Raw genomic sequence first — 17,191 nt, 5'->3', positions numbered from 1 at the left:
ACAGTGGTATATCTACACAATGGGATCCTACGCTGCTGTAAAAAAGAAGGAACTTTTGCCATTTGCAACAGCATGGATGGACCTGGAGAGCATTAGCTAAGCAAAATAAGGCAGTCAGAGAAAGATACTAGCAAATATCACATGACCTCACTCATATGTGGGATATAATGAACAACATATATTGATGAGCAAAAACAGATCCAGAGACAAAAAAACACTGAACAGACCATCCAACCTCAGAGAGAAGGCAGGGGAGCTGGGGCTGGGGGCAGCGGGGGTGGGGGGTGTCAATCAGGGAAAAAGGAGACATACGTAATACTTTAAAAATAAAAAAAATCACAAAATGAAAGCAAAGGTAAAAATAAAAAATAAAATCATCATGATTTCTAATCTAAAAAAATTACCATTAATTTGCTAATGTTTCCCATTATGAAGCTGTTAAGACCATATCAGCAAACAAGTAAGAAGTAGAAAAAGTAAAGTAAATTAACTGCCTGTACTGCTAATTTACACATTTGAATTAACAGAGTAATGAAATCTTAATAAAACCATTCTTATCATTTCAGCATATTTCCTTCCAGTCTTTTTTCTTGTACTTCTGTTTAGTTTTTTTGTCTTACTTTTCCTTTTCTGATCATTTTTTTACTTTCTGCTATTACAAGATGCTTCGGGTTCATCTTGTATTTGTCCTGCTCCAGAATCAATCATTTCTTTAAGATACATTGGTCCCTTGCATTGGAGAATGTGGGCATTGGGTACTGGTTTTCTTTCAAACATTGCTGTAGTCACCGTCATGTATTGGGGGATGTTGGAGAGCCGGTCTTGGCCTGATCCCCACAGGCCAGGCCAAGGGCTATTTTCAGCCTGATCCCTGCAGGTCAGGCTGAGGAACCCACTGGTGCATGAATCCGTGCATCCAGCCTCTAGTATGCATAGAAGATCTTTGGTTAATCTCTTCCCCACGTCTGCCTCCCCACTTCCCTCTGAGATTCATCAGTCTGTTCCATGTTTTCATGCCTGTGGTTTCAGCCCCTGCATTGAGTGTCTGCCCCCTGGTGGTCAGTGCACATTATAGCTACCAGCTGGCCACTTAGGCTTTTATATATATAGATGTGACTTGTGCATTCAAACTCATCCATTTTCAGCTTGATCCAGGGTGTGTGTGGTTCCTCCATTATATTCTGTGTCATTCAAATAGTTCTTTTCTCCCTACAGGTGAGCTGTTGGTTCTGTCTCACTGTTTTCAATTTTTTTCTTTGTCTTTAGTTTTCAAAAGTTTGATTATGATGTGTCTTGGCATAATTTCTTTGATTTATCTTATTTGCAGTTCTCTCAGCTTTTTGAATCTGTAGATTTATGTCTTTTGCCAACTTATTTCCTTTTTTTATCCAAACTGATGCAAAATATTTATTCCAAGTTAGTTATTTTATGCAGTAGTTTCCCCTTCAAGACTTGTGATAACCACATCTTTTAAACCTGTAAATAATGTTATCAAAATAATCTTAATCTTTGAAATTTCACAAAAATTTATATTTTACAATCCACCCTGAATATCAAGGCTGCAAGAATAACACATTTCCTATATCCAAATATTTTACAGCTGTACCCAAAAAAGAAAAAAAAGAAACAAACCCCCCTGCCCCCCACATATGCTTGGTTAAGGGCTAACGTTACCCAAGCAGCCAAAAATAAAATAAAATATCCAAATTATTAGCATTAATTTAATACAATTATAACTTCAATAGTCACTTTGTCATTGACAATGATTGCTTGAGCACAGGGGTGAGTGCCCCAAAGGCTGGTGGAAGCTATTGCTGCAGACCAGTGTCTCCTCTCTGTCAGCGTCCACTTGTGCATCGCCCCATATATACTGTGTGTGTATTTTAAAAGTATTTCTCACCACACAAATTTTCTCTACTAAGAAAATAACAGGAAAGAAAAACAACAAAAGCTAAACAAGCCAATCGCTCTCTCTTTGGGATATGATTATTTCCCTTGTGCATGAAATATTCAACAACAACATGAAAGGAAAATATTTTTTTTGTATTCTCCGTAAGCACACAAGCTGAGGTTATGGGTCAGATTTAACTGTGAACATTTATGTGCCTACTTCCAGGCATCGTCATCTGATGTTTCACTGCCACTGGTTTCAGTGTCTGAATCCTCAAACTCTGCTTTGCACGTGCTTCTCCAAGGGGAGAACAGGCTAGAAGTGCGGCTTTGCAAGAAGCCATTCTTCCCAAAGCCATTTCTTCTCGGCTGCTCTGTCTTCATATGGAACTCTTTAAGCTCATCCTCTGTGAGGGGAAGGTAATTCTCATCATTTCCAGCATGCTCCTGCCATCCCATTGCTTCCAATAACCTGTGCTCTGCCTCCAGTGAGTGTGAGAGGACCTCCCCTCCTCCTCTACAGGGAGAGGGAGGCCGTTCTGATGACAGCCTTCCTCTCCATTTTCCTTTGGTTCAGGTGTGCTGTTTGTCCTCCAAATCCTCCAGCTTGTCACAGTCTCTGCTCTCTGAGAAGTCTCCATCCCAGTCATCCTTCAGAGTCTTCAGAAGCTCGCTTTTCCTGTCAATGGTTCGGCGGGTCAACTTGGTCAGATGAGAGGAGCTGATCTCAATGGGAGGAGTGGTGCTGGAGAGACCCTCTTTGGGAGAGCTTAAAACTGCACCACCAGCCAGTACTACTGGTTTGGTAACAGAGATTGGACTGGTAAAAGCAGACTCCTGGCTAGTGGAAAGGGATCCTGACTTGTGTTCCATTCTGTTAGCTTTCCATGCACTGGGCTTGGAGGGAGGTGGTGCAGGCTTAGGAACCAGGTTCTTATAGACACTTGGAACCATGTTGGATGATTTGTTCCCATTTGCATAGTGAGATTCTGGTGAGGTGAATGCAGCAGAGAAGGCAGCAGCAGGATCTTTTTGGAAATTTTTTTGATAACTAGCATTTTGGAGGTTTGTTTGGCACCAGGTGGGTTTTCCCACACTCCAGAAGGGGTCCCAATAGGTCTGCATGGCTGATTCTGTTTGCCAGCTTCTGGATTCAAAGAAGGGAAGTCTTCCTCTTCAAACTGCAACTTTTCCACCTCGTCTTCTTCTTTTTTTCTTACCTAATCTCTGCAGGTGGCTTTTCCTGAAAGGCACAGCCTTTCCTGGAGTGCAAGCTGCCATTCCAGTGGTGATGGTTTCCTGTGCCACCCCCACTACGCTGGCTCATGCCATCATGACCACGGGAAGAGCCATGCCAACCAGATAGGTTTCCTGTGATTCCAGCATATGCTCCCTTAGAGACACTTGAGTCTACAGAATCATGGCGAAACAGGGAGGGCTGGTGCCAGAATCTCCTGTAGTTTGTAGAGGTCCATTGTTAAAAAAGCCATCAGAGGAATTATGTCGACGATGACGGCTTACTCCAAATCTACCATCTCCTCGGGGTAGGTGCTCTCCGTGTTTTTCAAAGGTGGCTGTAGGTGACTTCACTGCCTGTGGTGTTGAAAAATTTAGCCAAGCAGGAACAAAGTCATGCTGCGCCATTTAGGTCCAGTGTCTCTTTTCAGCAAGGTGAGGCATCCAACCTCATGGCCAGGATCCCAGAGTGTAACCTCTGTGGTCCTGTTTCCTGAACTCCTTGAGTCTGCCAGCTGATTTCCCACAAGGTTCTCGTTAGAAGGGTGTTTAATAAGGCTGACCAGCAGCACACCTTATGATGAAGCACAAAGAAGCCAGGCTCTGTGTGGATCACTCTCTCAGTCCCCTCAATTGCTCATCTAAACTGCCTAGTTCCTGACATGGTTTCCAAAAGGGAAGAGGAGGGAGGGGAAAGGAGAAGGGGAAGATAAAGAAAGTATCTGTTACATTTAAAAATGGGGGGAAGGGGAAAGACCTATGTCTATGTTCACCTCATTCAACTTCCTTGAGTGATGGCTCTATGATGCTGTTTAAATAGATAATACATAGATGTTTGCACAGTGAGTACAAACACTGTTCATAACAAGGGCATAACTAGAAAGACAGGTGGACTTGCAAGGGCAAATAATGTCATCTAAGTGATAATCAAAAATATAATATTAAAGAGCTATAAAAGATCTTCTGAGCATTCAACTCCAGTCGCAAAACATCCACTGACAAAGCCCTTAATTTACAAATCTCATTATTCATACACAGCTGCTAAAAAAAGTGCAGATATGAATTTATATTTGTTTTATTCTTCAAAATCTAAGGATATAAGAAATCTTGTTTTTAAAAAATTAGACAGGAATTTGATGTACTTTTCCCTCCAAAGAATAGCAGCTTTCAAGGCAAATTTCTTGGTATAAAGCTCCCAAATGTATCTTCTATTTCTTTGTTCTTCACTAGTTATAAACTCACAGCAAAATTAAAGCAAGTAGAAAGATGGGGGTTAAGGAGTAGTCAAGGAGAAAGACAGTTCCAAAGTGAAGTTTTCTTTTCTTCAGTTTTCTGTATTTCACTTGTTTTGCCCTTTCCTGAAGACTGAAATTGAGCTACTGGAAGTGATGTGAAGAATCTTCTATTGCTTCAGTAGAGAAGTCATTTATTATTTCGAATCCATATCCATCATTATTCAATCATTTAAAAGGCCACAGAAATCTAACATGGGCAGCGGCCGGGCTGAGGCTAGGCACGAGACACCGCGATGTCTGAGGATGCGTCCTCAGCTTCCTAATCCCGCAGAGCTGGTGAGCCCACAACCATAACAAAGCTCTTCCCCTTGCCAACTTATTTCTTCAATTTCTTATTTAGCCTCACATTTCTCCTTTCCTTCTGAGACTCTGATGAAACACTAAACCTTTTACTATATTCTACAGTTCTTGAGGTTTATAGTCTATTCGTGCTCTGTTGTTCAGGTTGATAATTTCTACTGTCCTTTCTGTTTTCTAATCAAGTTCCCTGATTCTTTTCTCTATTTCTTTCATTCTGCCTTTGAAGCTTCTCCAGTGATTTAAAATTTTATTTATTGTATTTTCAATTCTAAAATTTTAATTTGGTTTCTTTTAGGTTTTCTATTTTATTTCCTTAGACTTTATATTTCTTTGCAGAGACATTTTTTTCTCATTTGTTCCAATCATGTTGATAACTGCTTATTGAAGCATTTTTTTTTTTATGATGACTGCTTTACAATCCTCATTAGATAATTCCAACATCTTTGTCGTATTGGTGATGGTATCATTCAAGTTGAGATTTTCCTGGTTCTAGGTATGTCAGGTTATTTATTATTGCATCCTCGACATTCTGAGTATTATGTTGTGTGACTCTGGATCTTAATTGAATCTTCTGTTTTAGCAGGACTCCCTGACACTCTTTGGTGGGGAAATGGAGATGCCACCTTTTTGCTGTCAAGTGGGAGTGGAAGTCAAGGTTTCCCACTTTGCCTCTATTGACACCTGGGGGTAGGAGGAAATACATTTACTGCTTGTGGGGAAGGAAGTTCAGGTTCCCCACTAGGCCTCTGCTGATACCAACTGGCTGAGAGAGGGCGGGCCACTTCATTACTGTTTCCTTACTGACACCCTGGGGGGCATAGATAAAAATTATGGCTCCTTCTTCGGCCCCATCCCAGAGGGGATGAAGGAAGGGGCACCTTGTCACAGCGGGGGAGAGGGTGGTAGTCGAGGCTTCCCACATGGGATGGGATGGGTGTAGTGTAACAGGTTTTTAAGTGGTGTTTGGCTGGAGTATAGCAGTTATTGTCTGAATGTTTTCCATCTTGCTGGGCTGCCCCTGTCCTGTTCCTTTGTCTAGAGAGAACAGGATTTTCTTTGGGGCTTTTATTGTCTTTTCCTGTTGGCATTTACAGTTTGGCAACTTACTCAGCATTCAGTCTAGGATATATTAGGCAAAAAGAAAACCCAGGGAACTCACCACTATGTTGTTCCCATAGCCCTTTTCTCCACCTTTCAGAGAGTTCATGTTTGTTTTATTTATAGAACCCAAAGTTTTTAATTGTCTTCAGTGGGGAGAATTAGAGATAAATGGTCTACTCCATTTCAAGTGTTAAATAGACATGATCATCCATTTTACATTTATTTTGACTCTCATTTGTAGGTGAGGGCATGGGAACAACAGGTATAAAACACTCTTACATTTTATTATTATTTTTTGTTCTACCTGCTTTTTCTAAAGCCACATCTCTGTACTTTAACCTAAATGTCTGCCCCAGCTCTTGTTGATTTGGAGACCTAGTAAGGTGTGCCAGAGCTGGGACACAGGGAGAGATATGATTATGGAGGAGCCCAACACTAGACTTAGAACTATACACTTTTGGCTCTGGGGAACAATTTCAGTGTTTAGTCTGCAGTGATGGTAATTAAATGATTTGTCCAAAACATATAGTGAAGGTGAGGTGTGGGAGCCGAAGAGTTAGTGGAAGCTGGAGCAGGGTGGAACTGAAACCCGACAATCAGTGGGTCCCAGCTGACTGTCACTACTTGAGCTGATTAAGCAGCGTCAGGGTGGAACCATATATGAGCGTTTATTCCAAGAATGCTGGCAGTGTGGAAGAGCAGCAGGTCATCCACAAAAATATGCTCTCGCATCTCCTACTAGCTGGCTGGTTACATAGGAATAAGGAAGAAAGGCTGCATACAAGGGGGAAGGGTGGGGATGGCTGCAGGGTCCGTGGTCCCTGAGTCTCCTTCCAGGATCTTGAAGAGAATGGTCAGCGTTCCTGAGGCAAACTCCCAGAGGGCAACAGGGTCCAGGCACAGCAACCAAATCAAAACTGTCCTGTTTTTTGTCTGTTCTCAAGATGCATTTTCCTTTCTGAGCAACGGACCCATTCGGGCCCCAAGGTGTCTCCTATCATTTACAGCTCTATTTTTCTCCTTGCAGCACATCCTCCAGTTTCCCAGGGTCTGTAAGAAAACTTCTTATCTATAGTTAGTAAGGTGAATACTCATTAAAGGATTGTGGCTCTATTCTTATTACATGCCCTTCCCCACTATCAGACCTGAGTGTGCAGAGCTGTGTGCAGATGGCTAGCAGAGGGCAGGGATCAGTGAAGCAGGGCCATCGCCTGGGGCTCACCTCCACCTTAGAAAGCTCTCCTCAAGTTTGTTGACTTTGACTTCTGAGACAGTGCAAGGTGTACCCAGGGAGCCTGCCGTTCATTGGGTGGCTGCCCTGACATACTCCACACCTGACACTGCTCAGGGAGAAGCCAGGCAGCCTGTGCCAGCTTTCCAGTCGGAGAACATCTGGTTCAGCAGGCAGGGTGTCATCTCTGCACCCAGGAGACCAGGCTCGGCTGATTCTGATCCTTAGCTTCCCGAGCAGCGACACTCAGCCCCGCAGGGAGCGGCCGAGCCGGAGTAGGAGTATGATGCTCAGGAGACATCTCTGCAAAGTTCTCTGCATTGGGCTGACTCTCGTTATTGTCTACAATCTCCTCCTGGTAGTTTATACCAAGATGACTTTACAAAAGTTGATTCTGGGTGGTGTCCAAAAGGAGCTTCACTTCCCTCTGTCTGAATGGAACGAGACGGTGATAAAGAAACTTTCTCACCTGGAGTTGGAGTTGCAGCATCTGCGTAAGTTTTAACAGTCACTTGGAGGGGATTCTGTGTGTGTGTGCGTGCGTGCATGCCCGTGCACACATGCTCATGCACACTTGGGGACTCTTAGAAGAAAGGAGTGGGGAGAAATTTTAAAATGAGTAAGAGTTCACGTTTTCATCTCTTAGGTGCTCAATTTAGCATCTGAGAAGCTCAGGACTCTTTCCGCACAGCCCTGACCTTAGGACTTTGTGTGGCAGGGCTGACAAACAGAGGTAACTATCTCTGGGGCTAAGGCCTCATTTCCATTTTGCCTTGAGCTGCTGTCAGGGACTGATGGGCTTGTTGGAGGACCTGAGGTGGAACCCTGATGTCACATGCTGATTGAGTGGTCTAAAGCCAGTGCTTATATCTCCCAGTGAGGCTCCTGGTCTGTGAGTGGAGATGATGAGACCATATCTGCCAGCCTCCCAGGGTTGTGAAATCCATGCAGTGTCGCATATTAACCTCTTCCTTTTATTGAGGCATAATTGTCCTTTAACATTATGTTAGTTCTAGGTGTACAGTGTAATGATTCAATTCTTGTACTAACTGAAATGGTCACACCCGCCACCACACATAATAACAAATATTTTTTTCCTGTGATGAGATCCTCTAAGGTCTACTCTCTTAGCAACTTCAAGTACACAATGCAGTGCTATTAACTGTAGTCACCATGCTGTACATTAAAAGACATCTCAGGACTTACTTATTTTATAAATGGAAGTTTGTACCTTTTGACCCCTTTCACACATACCACCTCCCCTCTCCCCCCAACCTCTGGCAACCATCAATCTGTTCTCTGTAACTATGAGCTTGTTTCCCCCACTTTTAGATTGACATATATGTGCAATTAAATGGTATTTGTCTTTCTCTTTCTTACTTATTTCATTTAACATAATGCCCTTAAGTGTTATAATGTACCCTGCGAATCACAGAAGGACGCCTCAAGAAGTCGAATTAAAGAGTCACATTTATTGCAATTCGGGACTATGAGGGGGCATCTTGCTCTCCCAAATCTCGTAGTGATAAGATGGCCGCAAAACCAGGTTTATATAGGCAAAAATCACAAAGGTATTGATTACATCCCAGGGTTTGGAATGAGGAACTTGGTTCGCAAAAAAGCAGTTTACAGAAGCAGAATTAAGCATGTTAATTAAAGTTTTGGGTCTCCAGATCACTGAGTTGACAGGAACACATTATCTAGAGCTCTCAGGTCTTGAGACCACTGAGTTGCCAGGAACTCATTATCTAGAGCCCTTGGGTCTTGAGACCACTGAGTTGCCAGGAACTCATTATCTAGAGCCCTTGGGTCTTGAGACCACTGAGTTGCCAGGAACTCGTTATCTAGAGCCATCGAGGTAATTTAGAGTAATTGCGCTGTCCTGGTCTTGGGACCACTGAGCCAACTGGAACGCATTATCTGTGGCCACTAAAACAATTTAGGATAATTGTGCTGTCCTGTTTCCCAGGTACAGAAGAATGTGCTTTGATAACCAGTAAGATCACAATCAGTGGGATATTCACATTACAGTTAATAAGGTATTCAATCGAGTGGGATGATTTATACAGTTCAGGAAATCAAAATAACTTTTCTATTGTTAAACAAAGCAACTAAGTACAGAAGCCAAACAGCAGGGTTAAAGTTAAACTACAGTTTCTACCTGAGATGATTGCTACCATACTTCATAAGGTCTACCACATTTAAACCTCTTCACGTGAATTCTGGGGCTTGCTTTTGATTCTGACTCTAACCCCTATGAATGTTATGTGTCTCAGCATCTGACACCAGTGAGGGAAGCAGGAATGTTTACCCTGATCCCTGTCATTGCAGGGGTCAAACGCCTGCGCCCCTGAAGGGAGGTTGAATGTATGAGCAGGGAAGTGGCTGCAGAGATGTGTGGTTGTGTGCACGTGGGGGCTGGCGGTGGAGAAAGTGTCTTTTAAGATGAAAGCTGAACATTGCCCAGGTTCAGGGCGAGGCAGAGGGATACGATGGAAGGACAGATGGGAGGATAAAAAGTAAGGGACTAAATCAGGAAAAGAGAGAAAGAAAAACAGGACAATAGAGGACTAAAGAGATGAGGACAAAAAAGGAGCAAAGAGCAAGAGTCCAGAGCAAGGGAATGGAAGAATGTATGTGGAGACAAGACAGAAAAAAAGGAAGTGATGTGGATGGGCATAGAAAAAAGGAATCATAAAGCACCATAGCACCTTCTACATCTTCCCTCATAAGACTCTTCATATTTTATTGTGGTATAATTTTCTGAAAGGCATGTTTCATAGGGGCTGGTTTCAGGAATGTCGCATGGAGTGTCTTACCACTTAATCCCCTGTGTCTAGCACATAGAAATTAATTGGATGAGTAAATGAATGAATGAATGTGGGAAAAAGAGGACAGAGGACAGGCAGACAAGGATGGAGGGAAGAGTGATACACGATAAGAGAGTAATGAAACAGATAAGATTGTCACTCTTGGAAGCCCTGGCTTTGAGCATGTTAACGTAAAAAACCATTGAAACCTGTTAAGAATTTTGTGAGTTTATTTGAGCCAAACTGTCGACATATGCCGGGAAGCAGAACCTCAACGAATTGAGATAATGCTCCTGAGAATGGCGGGGTTACATTTGTATTTATACATTCCAATCAAAGGAGGAACACAGGTGGGTTATGAAATTCATTGGTGATAGACTAAGGAGGAGGGATAAAGCAAAGCGGGGAAACCCCTGGGATTGGATAAAAAGTAAAATGATGGACACATACTTAGGTGGGTGCAGGAACAATTAACAAGGAATCTGTGGTATCGGTCCTGGGCCCAGCACACCTGGCTGTGCCCCAGGGGCTCCATAAAAAGGGAAGTCACAAATTACCCAGACATCCCAAGGATATGTTATCTTAGATGCAAATAGACAGATAGGCTCAGTTACGGTAAAGGTTGACCTTATCAGTGAAGATATCGGCTTAGGACGTAATTGCCCACCATAACTGCTTTTAGTTAAAGTTTAATTTCAGACCATCCTTTGTGGTTACTTTAGGTCTCCGAGTTTGCAAAACTGCCATGCAGGCCTCCCCTGAGCTTGTCAGGTCAGCATGTGGCCCCTTTCGTCCACAAGCACATCCGACTGGGGTGGACATTGACTTGCAAATATGCTCAGTGTAGCATCACCAAAAGGATGCCTATGTACCTGGACAATCATTGTCATTCCTTGATAGAATACCCAGACCATGCCACCACTCGCTCACCCAACCCCAGGGCTCAGCCACCTCGGGCCTTAAAGTGGCAGGAGTTCTGTAACCGGACAATCAATGGGCCCGTGCTGCCTATCACTACTTGAACCAATTAAGCAGAGACAGGGTTGACTTCTATATGAGCGTTTATTCATTATTGCCGGCAGCATGGGAGAGCAGCAGGTCATCCACAAAAATCTGCTCTGCACCCCACCATAAGCCAGCTACTTAAATTGATTAGAAGGACAAATATTACATGAGGAAATAGCCAAAGGGTATGCCAAATGGGCAGTTAACAGGTAAGCAGACTGGAGATTTGCAAAGGCCTGCAGGCATGCAAAAGGGCTGGGGATCTTCAAAGGGCTTAATGATATGCAAGAGTGGGGTATCTTCAAAGAGCTGGTGATTCTGGTTTCTACCAGAAAGTTGTTAATCTTTCCATGATAATAGGCAGCTCCAAATGCGGGGGATGGGCTGCATTTGCAGGTGAGCTCTGAGGTCCAGAGTGCGGCTACCACCCAGGTTAGAATGTGCCTTCTTTAATCAGAACAAACCAATCACGGTTAACAGAGCATGGTTAATATTTCTTACAATTCTAGCTGGTTCCCCAACATTCTACTTCTGCCCATATCAGTTCTGCCTGCAGCTAGAACACATTATACCTCCACAAGTCATCTGGAGCCACCGGTGTGCTTCCCTTTCCTTCTGCAATGACCAGTTCCTCCTTTTCTTATTATTTCAGATGCTCCCCATGTTATGCCCAGATTTCAAGATCCCCCAAAGATCCACCAGGGAGCACCGAGTCTGATGCAAAAGCATAGAGTCTTTATTCAAGCTAGCTTGAGCTCCCCGTCCACCACACTTGCCAACGCGGCGGCAGGAGGCAGAGAGAGAGAGCTCTGTGAGGCGAGGGGTTTTATAGGGGGGTTGGAGTAAGGGGAGGAGAGAGGACTGTGGGTCCTGCCAATTGGCCAGGCGCAAGTCGGGGTCTTGTCACACAGGATGTGGTTGTGTCTATGGCGTGCACTTCCCTTGATTATCATTGGTTAGTTTAAAGAAATCCTAGGTGTGGCTAGCCGAGGCTTGGGCTTCTGGGAAGAAGCTCCTTGCTGAGCACATGGCTAATGGCTGCTGCCCAAAAATGAAGGATCCGGGGCAAGATGGAGGGCGTAGCCCTTGCCCTTTCACCCCACATTCTATCCACTTTAAGATGATGCGGTGTCAGGCACTCCCTACCAGCTGAGGTAAATTTCACAATGTCTTCTGGACCCTGTTTCCAGATTACAAAGGCTCTTTCCTAAAGGGCTTCCTGAAAAGAAGTCTGTTCAGTTATGCAGCATCCTGGTTGCTCTTTGCCTCCAGGAAGACTGGAGGATATCATAACTCAATAAGGATGTTTAAACATGGATTTAAACATCATATAGTACAAAAGCAAATACACGATGATAATGATATCCCTATTGCGGAGGGTTTGATGACTTCGAAGGAATTTTTTGGAAAACTCCCCAGGGCATCTTAAAGGCTTCTGCAGAATGGTGACATTGGGTGTGGCCTGTTTGGATCCTAGAAAGTTTCTGTATAAACTGAGAATGGTCTAGTGCAGGGGTGGGCAAACTTTTTGATTCGAGGGCCACAATGGGTTCTTAAACTGGACCGGAGGGCCGGAACAAAAGCATGGATGGAGTGTTTGTGTGAACTAATATAAATTCAAAGTAAACATCATTACATAAAAGGGTACGGTCTTTTAGTTTATTCATTTCAAACGGGCCAGATCCGGCCCGCGGGCCATAGTTTGCCCATGGCTGGTCTAGTGGCACTGTATTCTTCCTGTGGACTCTGCACTTATGTCCTCAAACTGACTCTAAGGTGTCCCGGTCCAAACAATTTTCCAGTTGGCAGCAATGAGTAACAGAGGAAAATCAGATGCCCCCTCCCCCCAAAGAGAAACACAGGGGAGTTTAAAGGAACAGAGAACTCAAGGTAACCCTGTGACCCCCACATGCTTAGTAGAGAAAAGTTTGAATAAAAATACTATTCAATTTGGAATATTGTAAAATTTCTGCTCTCACTTTGTCTACCTGAGCAAATATGCAAATATGCAGGGTATTCACATGAGCCTTCTTTGAAAGACACTCCATTTATATTTATTTGTTCTTTCTGAGTTTTCTTTGACCTATTTATTTATTTATCTATTTATTTATGCATTTATTTATTTTGCCTTAAGCACATCTGTAATTGATTCTCTTTTTTCTTGGGCAGGGTTTTGCTACCTTTCAAACATGTCCTCCTCCCACTTGCGGACTTTCCTGCTTCCCTTTAAGGCAGCGGTTCTCAACCTGTGGGTCGCGACCCCTTTGGGGGTCGAACGACCCTTTCACAGGGGTCGCCTAAGACCATCAGAAAACACATATATAATTACATATTGTTTTTGTGATTAATCACTATGCTTTAATTATGTTCAATTTGTAACAATGAAATTGGGGGTCACCACAACATGAGGAACTGTATTAAAGGGCTGAGGCATTAGGAAGGTTGAGAACCACTGCTTTAAGGGGCTGTATATGCAGCTGAAATCCAGCCCCTGTTCTGCTCACAAAGCCATGTGCTGTGCTTGGGGCTGCATCTGCCCAGAGGCAGTTTACACAGTGAGATGTGTCCTGGCCGAGCTGGTAATACCTGAGCTGCAACTATCAAAAAAAATAAAAGGGAGGGGGGGGTGATTCTTTCAACTTGCAAGAAGATATACTACATGGGCTAGAGGTGACCCTATCAGTCTGGTAGGAATGTAGTACAGGTTTGAGGGAAGATTAGTGGGAGCTAAGAGGGTCCCCATGGTGGAGTATCTCGGTGACCACTTTGGGATTTGATGCTGAGGAGTGTCATTGTCAGTGTTGGACTTGGGAACAATTAATGGGCTCTAGGTTTGGTTCGATCTCAGAAAGGAGAGTCAGACAGCTATGGTGATAGCTCTTTACCTTATTATGTAAACCTGGCTGCCCTCTAGCATTTCCTCTGTTGACCTCCCTGTCAGGTTTCCTCACTCATTACAGATTTTGCAATGGATCCTGGTTCAGTCTTTGGCTCTGCCCCAAATCCTGCTATCACTCTGGGCCACTGCAATGTCCTGTGGATGACCCATTCAACAGCTCTGCCTTCCCATCTATGCAGTCCATTACCTCCATCCCACCTCATATTTCTATGGTATATGTTGGACTTTGTCATCACCCAGAACTGCTCACCTGTGAAATGACAAATTCAAGCTGTCCTTTCTGATCACAGCTTCATGACTGCAGCATATCCCCTCAGTTGTTCTCTGTTACAGTACCCTTTCTCCAGCTTTGCCGCAATCCACAACTCCGTTGCACACTTGTTCTATTGCACTCTTCTAAGGACCCCCCAACATTGTGTGAAATCAATTGCCTGTCTTTGCTGTGCCTTCATCCAAGTGCTGAGCACTGCTGGAAAAATCCCCATAACTGAGCCACTTCACACTCACGGCCCTGCCTCAGCCAGCCCTCTGCTAGGCCCTCAATGCTCTGTTTTACGAATAAATTCTCACTCCCATTTCTTAGCATAACAATTTGAAAAGTTTTCCACTCTTCTCAATATCCTTCCTCACCTCTCCCCCACCCCCAAATAGAAGAAACAGAAAAACCAGAGAAAAGAAAATAGCCACGCTTTACTGTGTGCCGGGCTCTGTCATAAGCACTTCACAGGTATTAAGCCCCACAGTTACCACCGCAATGCTCTGAGGCACTTGGTAAACCTATGGCACCAAGAAGAGAAAGCCCCTGGCCAAGGTCACACAGGTAGGAAGGAGTAGCCACTGATAGTGTAGTGCAGTGCTTCTCACATTTTATTGTAGAAAATAATTACTCATTGATTTTGTTGAAAGTGCTGATTCTGGCCCTAACCAGTTTGGCTCAGTGGATAGAGCATCGGCCTGCAGACGGAAGGGTCCCAGGTTCTATTTTGGTTGAGGGCACGTACCTTGGAGCCTGCAGCTCTTCTCTGACCCGGGCCCTGGGTCAGAGGGCCCAGGTCAGCAGCCCTCTGCTAGGCCCTCAGTGCTCTGACGGCTCATGCAGAAAGCAACAAATTGACGTGTTTCACATTGATATTTCTCTCTGTCTTTCCTTCTCTCTTCCACTTTCTAAAATCAATGAAAAAATGTCCTCAGATGAGGATTAAAAAAAAAAAAAAGTGCTGATTCTGGCATCTTTCCCTACCCCTGTCTGACCCTGAGATTCTGATTTAGTTGATTTGGGGATAAGCCTGTAGATCTGCATTTTAGAATAATCCAACAGATGATTCTGATGTAAGTGGTTCTCAGGCCTTATTCTGAAAAAGGTTCTCTATGGTCAATATATTTCTCAGATGACAGTTACTGGAGGAACTGTGAAGGCTTGGGACTCAGGATAGACAAGTTCTGATGGAGCTGAAAGGAGAGGTGTGTTCCAGTGCACACCTTGCCAGGACAGGTTGGCATGGCTCTGACAAGTTCCTTGACATATCGCATCCTCTGAGACAAGAGCTGGTCAATTTCAGAATTTGGAGAGGAAGACATTGTGGTGAAATTTGAATGCAAAGCAGTGCCCCCAGGTAGCTAAGGATTCACTGAAATGTTTTCTCCCTTGCCCTTCATTTGCAGAAGAAAGTATGAAATTGGCTATGAAGCAACAAGAAAATGTGGACAACACACTGAAGAGGGTGAGAGATGAACAACCTGTTCCAAAGGCAGTGGAAGCCAAGGCAAGCGAGACAAAGAAACACAGACCCAGAGAGAAACTCTTCCCAAACTCACCACTTTTCAAGCAGTGGGGTGAGGATCTCTCTGAGGCCCAGCAGAAAAGGGCCCAGGACCTCTTCCAGAAGTTTGGTTACAATGTTTACCTCAGTAACCTGCTGCCCCTGAACCGGTCCATCCCAGACACGCGGCATCCCAGGTAGGATGTACAAGGTTGGGCTTCATAGGAACCTCACTTTAATTTGGGGGGATGAACTTTGGGAGCAGTGAAAAGTCAAGGATGGAAAAGAGGATTGGAGGAGTGGAAAATTGGTGGGGAAGGGTTCAGGGCATAGAAAGTTCTAGCAGGCTGCCTGAGCAGACTTCTTGTTTTTAATTTATTTTTTAATTAGTTTACATTAATTTACATTACATTGTACTAGAGGCCCTGTGCACAAAATTCGTGCACAGGGGTGGGTCCCTCAGCCCAGCCTGTACCTCCTCCAATTCAGGACCCCTCAGGGGATGTCCGACTGCCAGTTTAGGCCCGATCTCACAGAAATCGGGCCTAAGCTGGCAGTCGGATATCCCTTTCGCAATCCCGGACCGCTGGCTCCTAACCGCTCCCCTGCCTGCCTGCCTGCCTGATCATCCCTAACCTCTCTGCCTGACAGCCTGATTGCCCCTATCTGCCCTCCCTTGCTGGCCTGATTGCCTTAAACCACCTCTGCCTTGGCCCCCACCACCGAGGCTTTGTCCAGAAGGGTGTCCAGTCTAATTAGCGTATTACCCCTTTATTAGTATAGATTAGTTTCAGGTATACAATATAGTGGTTAGACAATCATATACTGTACGAAGTGGTCCCCTGATATTTCCAGTACCCACCTAGCACCATACATACATAGTTATTACAGTGTTATTGGCTATTTCCCCTATGCTATAATTTACATCCCTGTGACTATTTTGTAACTACCAATTTGTACTTAATCCTTTAACCCTTTTCTCCTAGTCTTGCAAATCCTCTTCCTTCTGGCAACCAGCATTCTATTCCCTGTATCTATAAGTTTATTACTGTTTTGCCTGTTTACTTATTTTGTTCTTTAGATTCCACATCTTAGTGAAATCATATGGGATTTGTCTTTCTCTGACTGACTTATTTCACTTACCATAATATTCTCCAGGTCCATCCATGCTGTCACAAATGGTAAGATTGAATTATTGCTTATGGCCAAGTAATATTCATATCCTATCTAATAATAGACAAAAATGGTAATTAACCGTACCTCTGACATGCTTCCCATTGTCTAATCAGGGCAATATGCAAATTAACTGCCAACCAAGATGGCGGCCGGCAGCCAGGCAGCTGAAGCGAACAGGAGGCTTGCTTGCTCCAGTGAAGGAGGAAGCCAAGGTTCCCTGCCTGCAGCTGCTGGGCTCTGAGTTTGCATTCTAAGAAACAATGTTGCAATTATAGACGCTAAACAAACCCCATGCTTTCAGCCAGTGGGGCGAGCTGGAGTTGCAACAGTGTTTCAATTATAGAAGCCAAACAAACCAGATACCTGCTTTCAGCAGCCTAGGCCTCAAGCTGGAGCTGAGCCTCAGAGCTAAAGCCGGCTCTCAGCTCCAGTGACAGCCATAGAGGGTAAATAAATCCCAGAATAACAAAAAGAAAAAAAGGAGAGGT

At 44.1% G+C, this 17,191-nt stretch overlaps 1 protein-coding gene and 1 pseudogene across 3 annotated transcripts in view; one reads left to right on the top strand and one right to left on the bottom strand.

Annotated features, from left to right (window-relative positions):
• Positions 1 to 1,392: 1,392 nt before the first annotated feature.
• On the bottom strand, positions 1,393 to 3,771 carry LOC132228033 (vasculin-like protein 1; annotated as a pseudogene).
• Positions 3,772 to 7,007: 3,236 nt separating this feature from the next.
• The window catches only part of GALNT8 (polypeptide N-acetylgalactosaminyltransferase 8), a 49,881-nt gene continuing 39,697 nt past the window's right edge, over positions 7,008 to 17,191 (top strand). The window contains exons 1-2 of one of the 3 annotated variants that reach the window (XM_059683817.1): positions 7,008 to 7,547; positions 15,430 to 15,724. In XM_059683817.1, the coding sequence (XP_059539800.1) occupies positions 7,337 to 7,547; positions 15,430 to 15,724 (506 nt within the window). In that variant the 5' untranslated portion in view covers positions 7,008 to 7,336. The remainder of the gene's footprint in view (positions 7,548 to 15,429; positions 15,725 to 17,191) is intronic. The other 2 variants (XM_059683815.1, XM_059683816.1) reach the window with 2 other exon arrangements.

Source organism: Myotis daubentonii, chromosome 2 (genome assembly GCF_963259705.1).
Source record: "Myotis daubentonii chromosome 2, mMyoDau2.1, whole genome shotgun sequence".
NCBI lineage: Eukaryota > Metazoa > Chordata > Mammalia > Chiroptera > Vespertilionidae > Myotis > Myotis daubentonii.
Note: the sequence above shows the minus strand (reverse complement) of the source record. Positions and strands in the feature narration are given on the sequence as shown.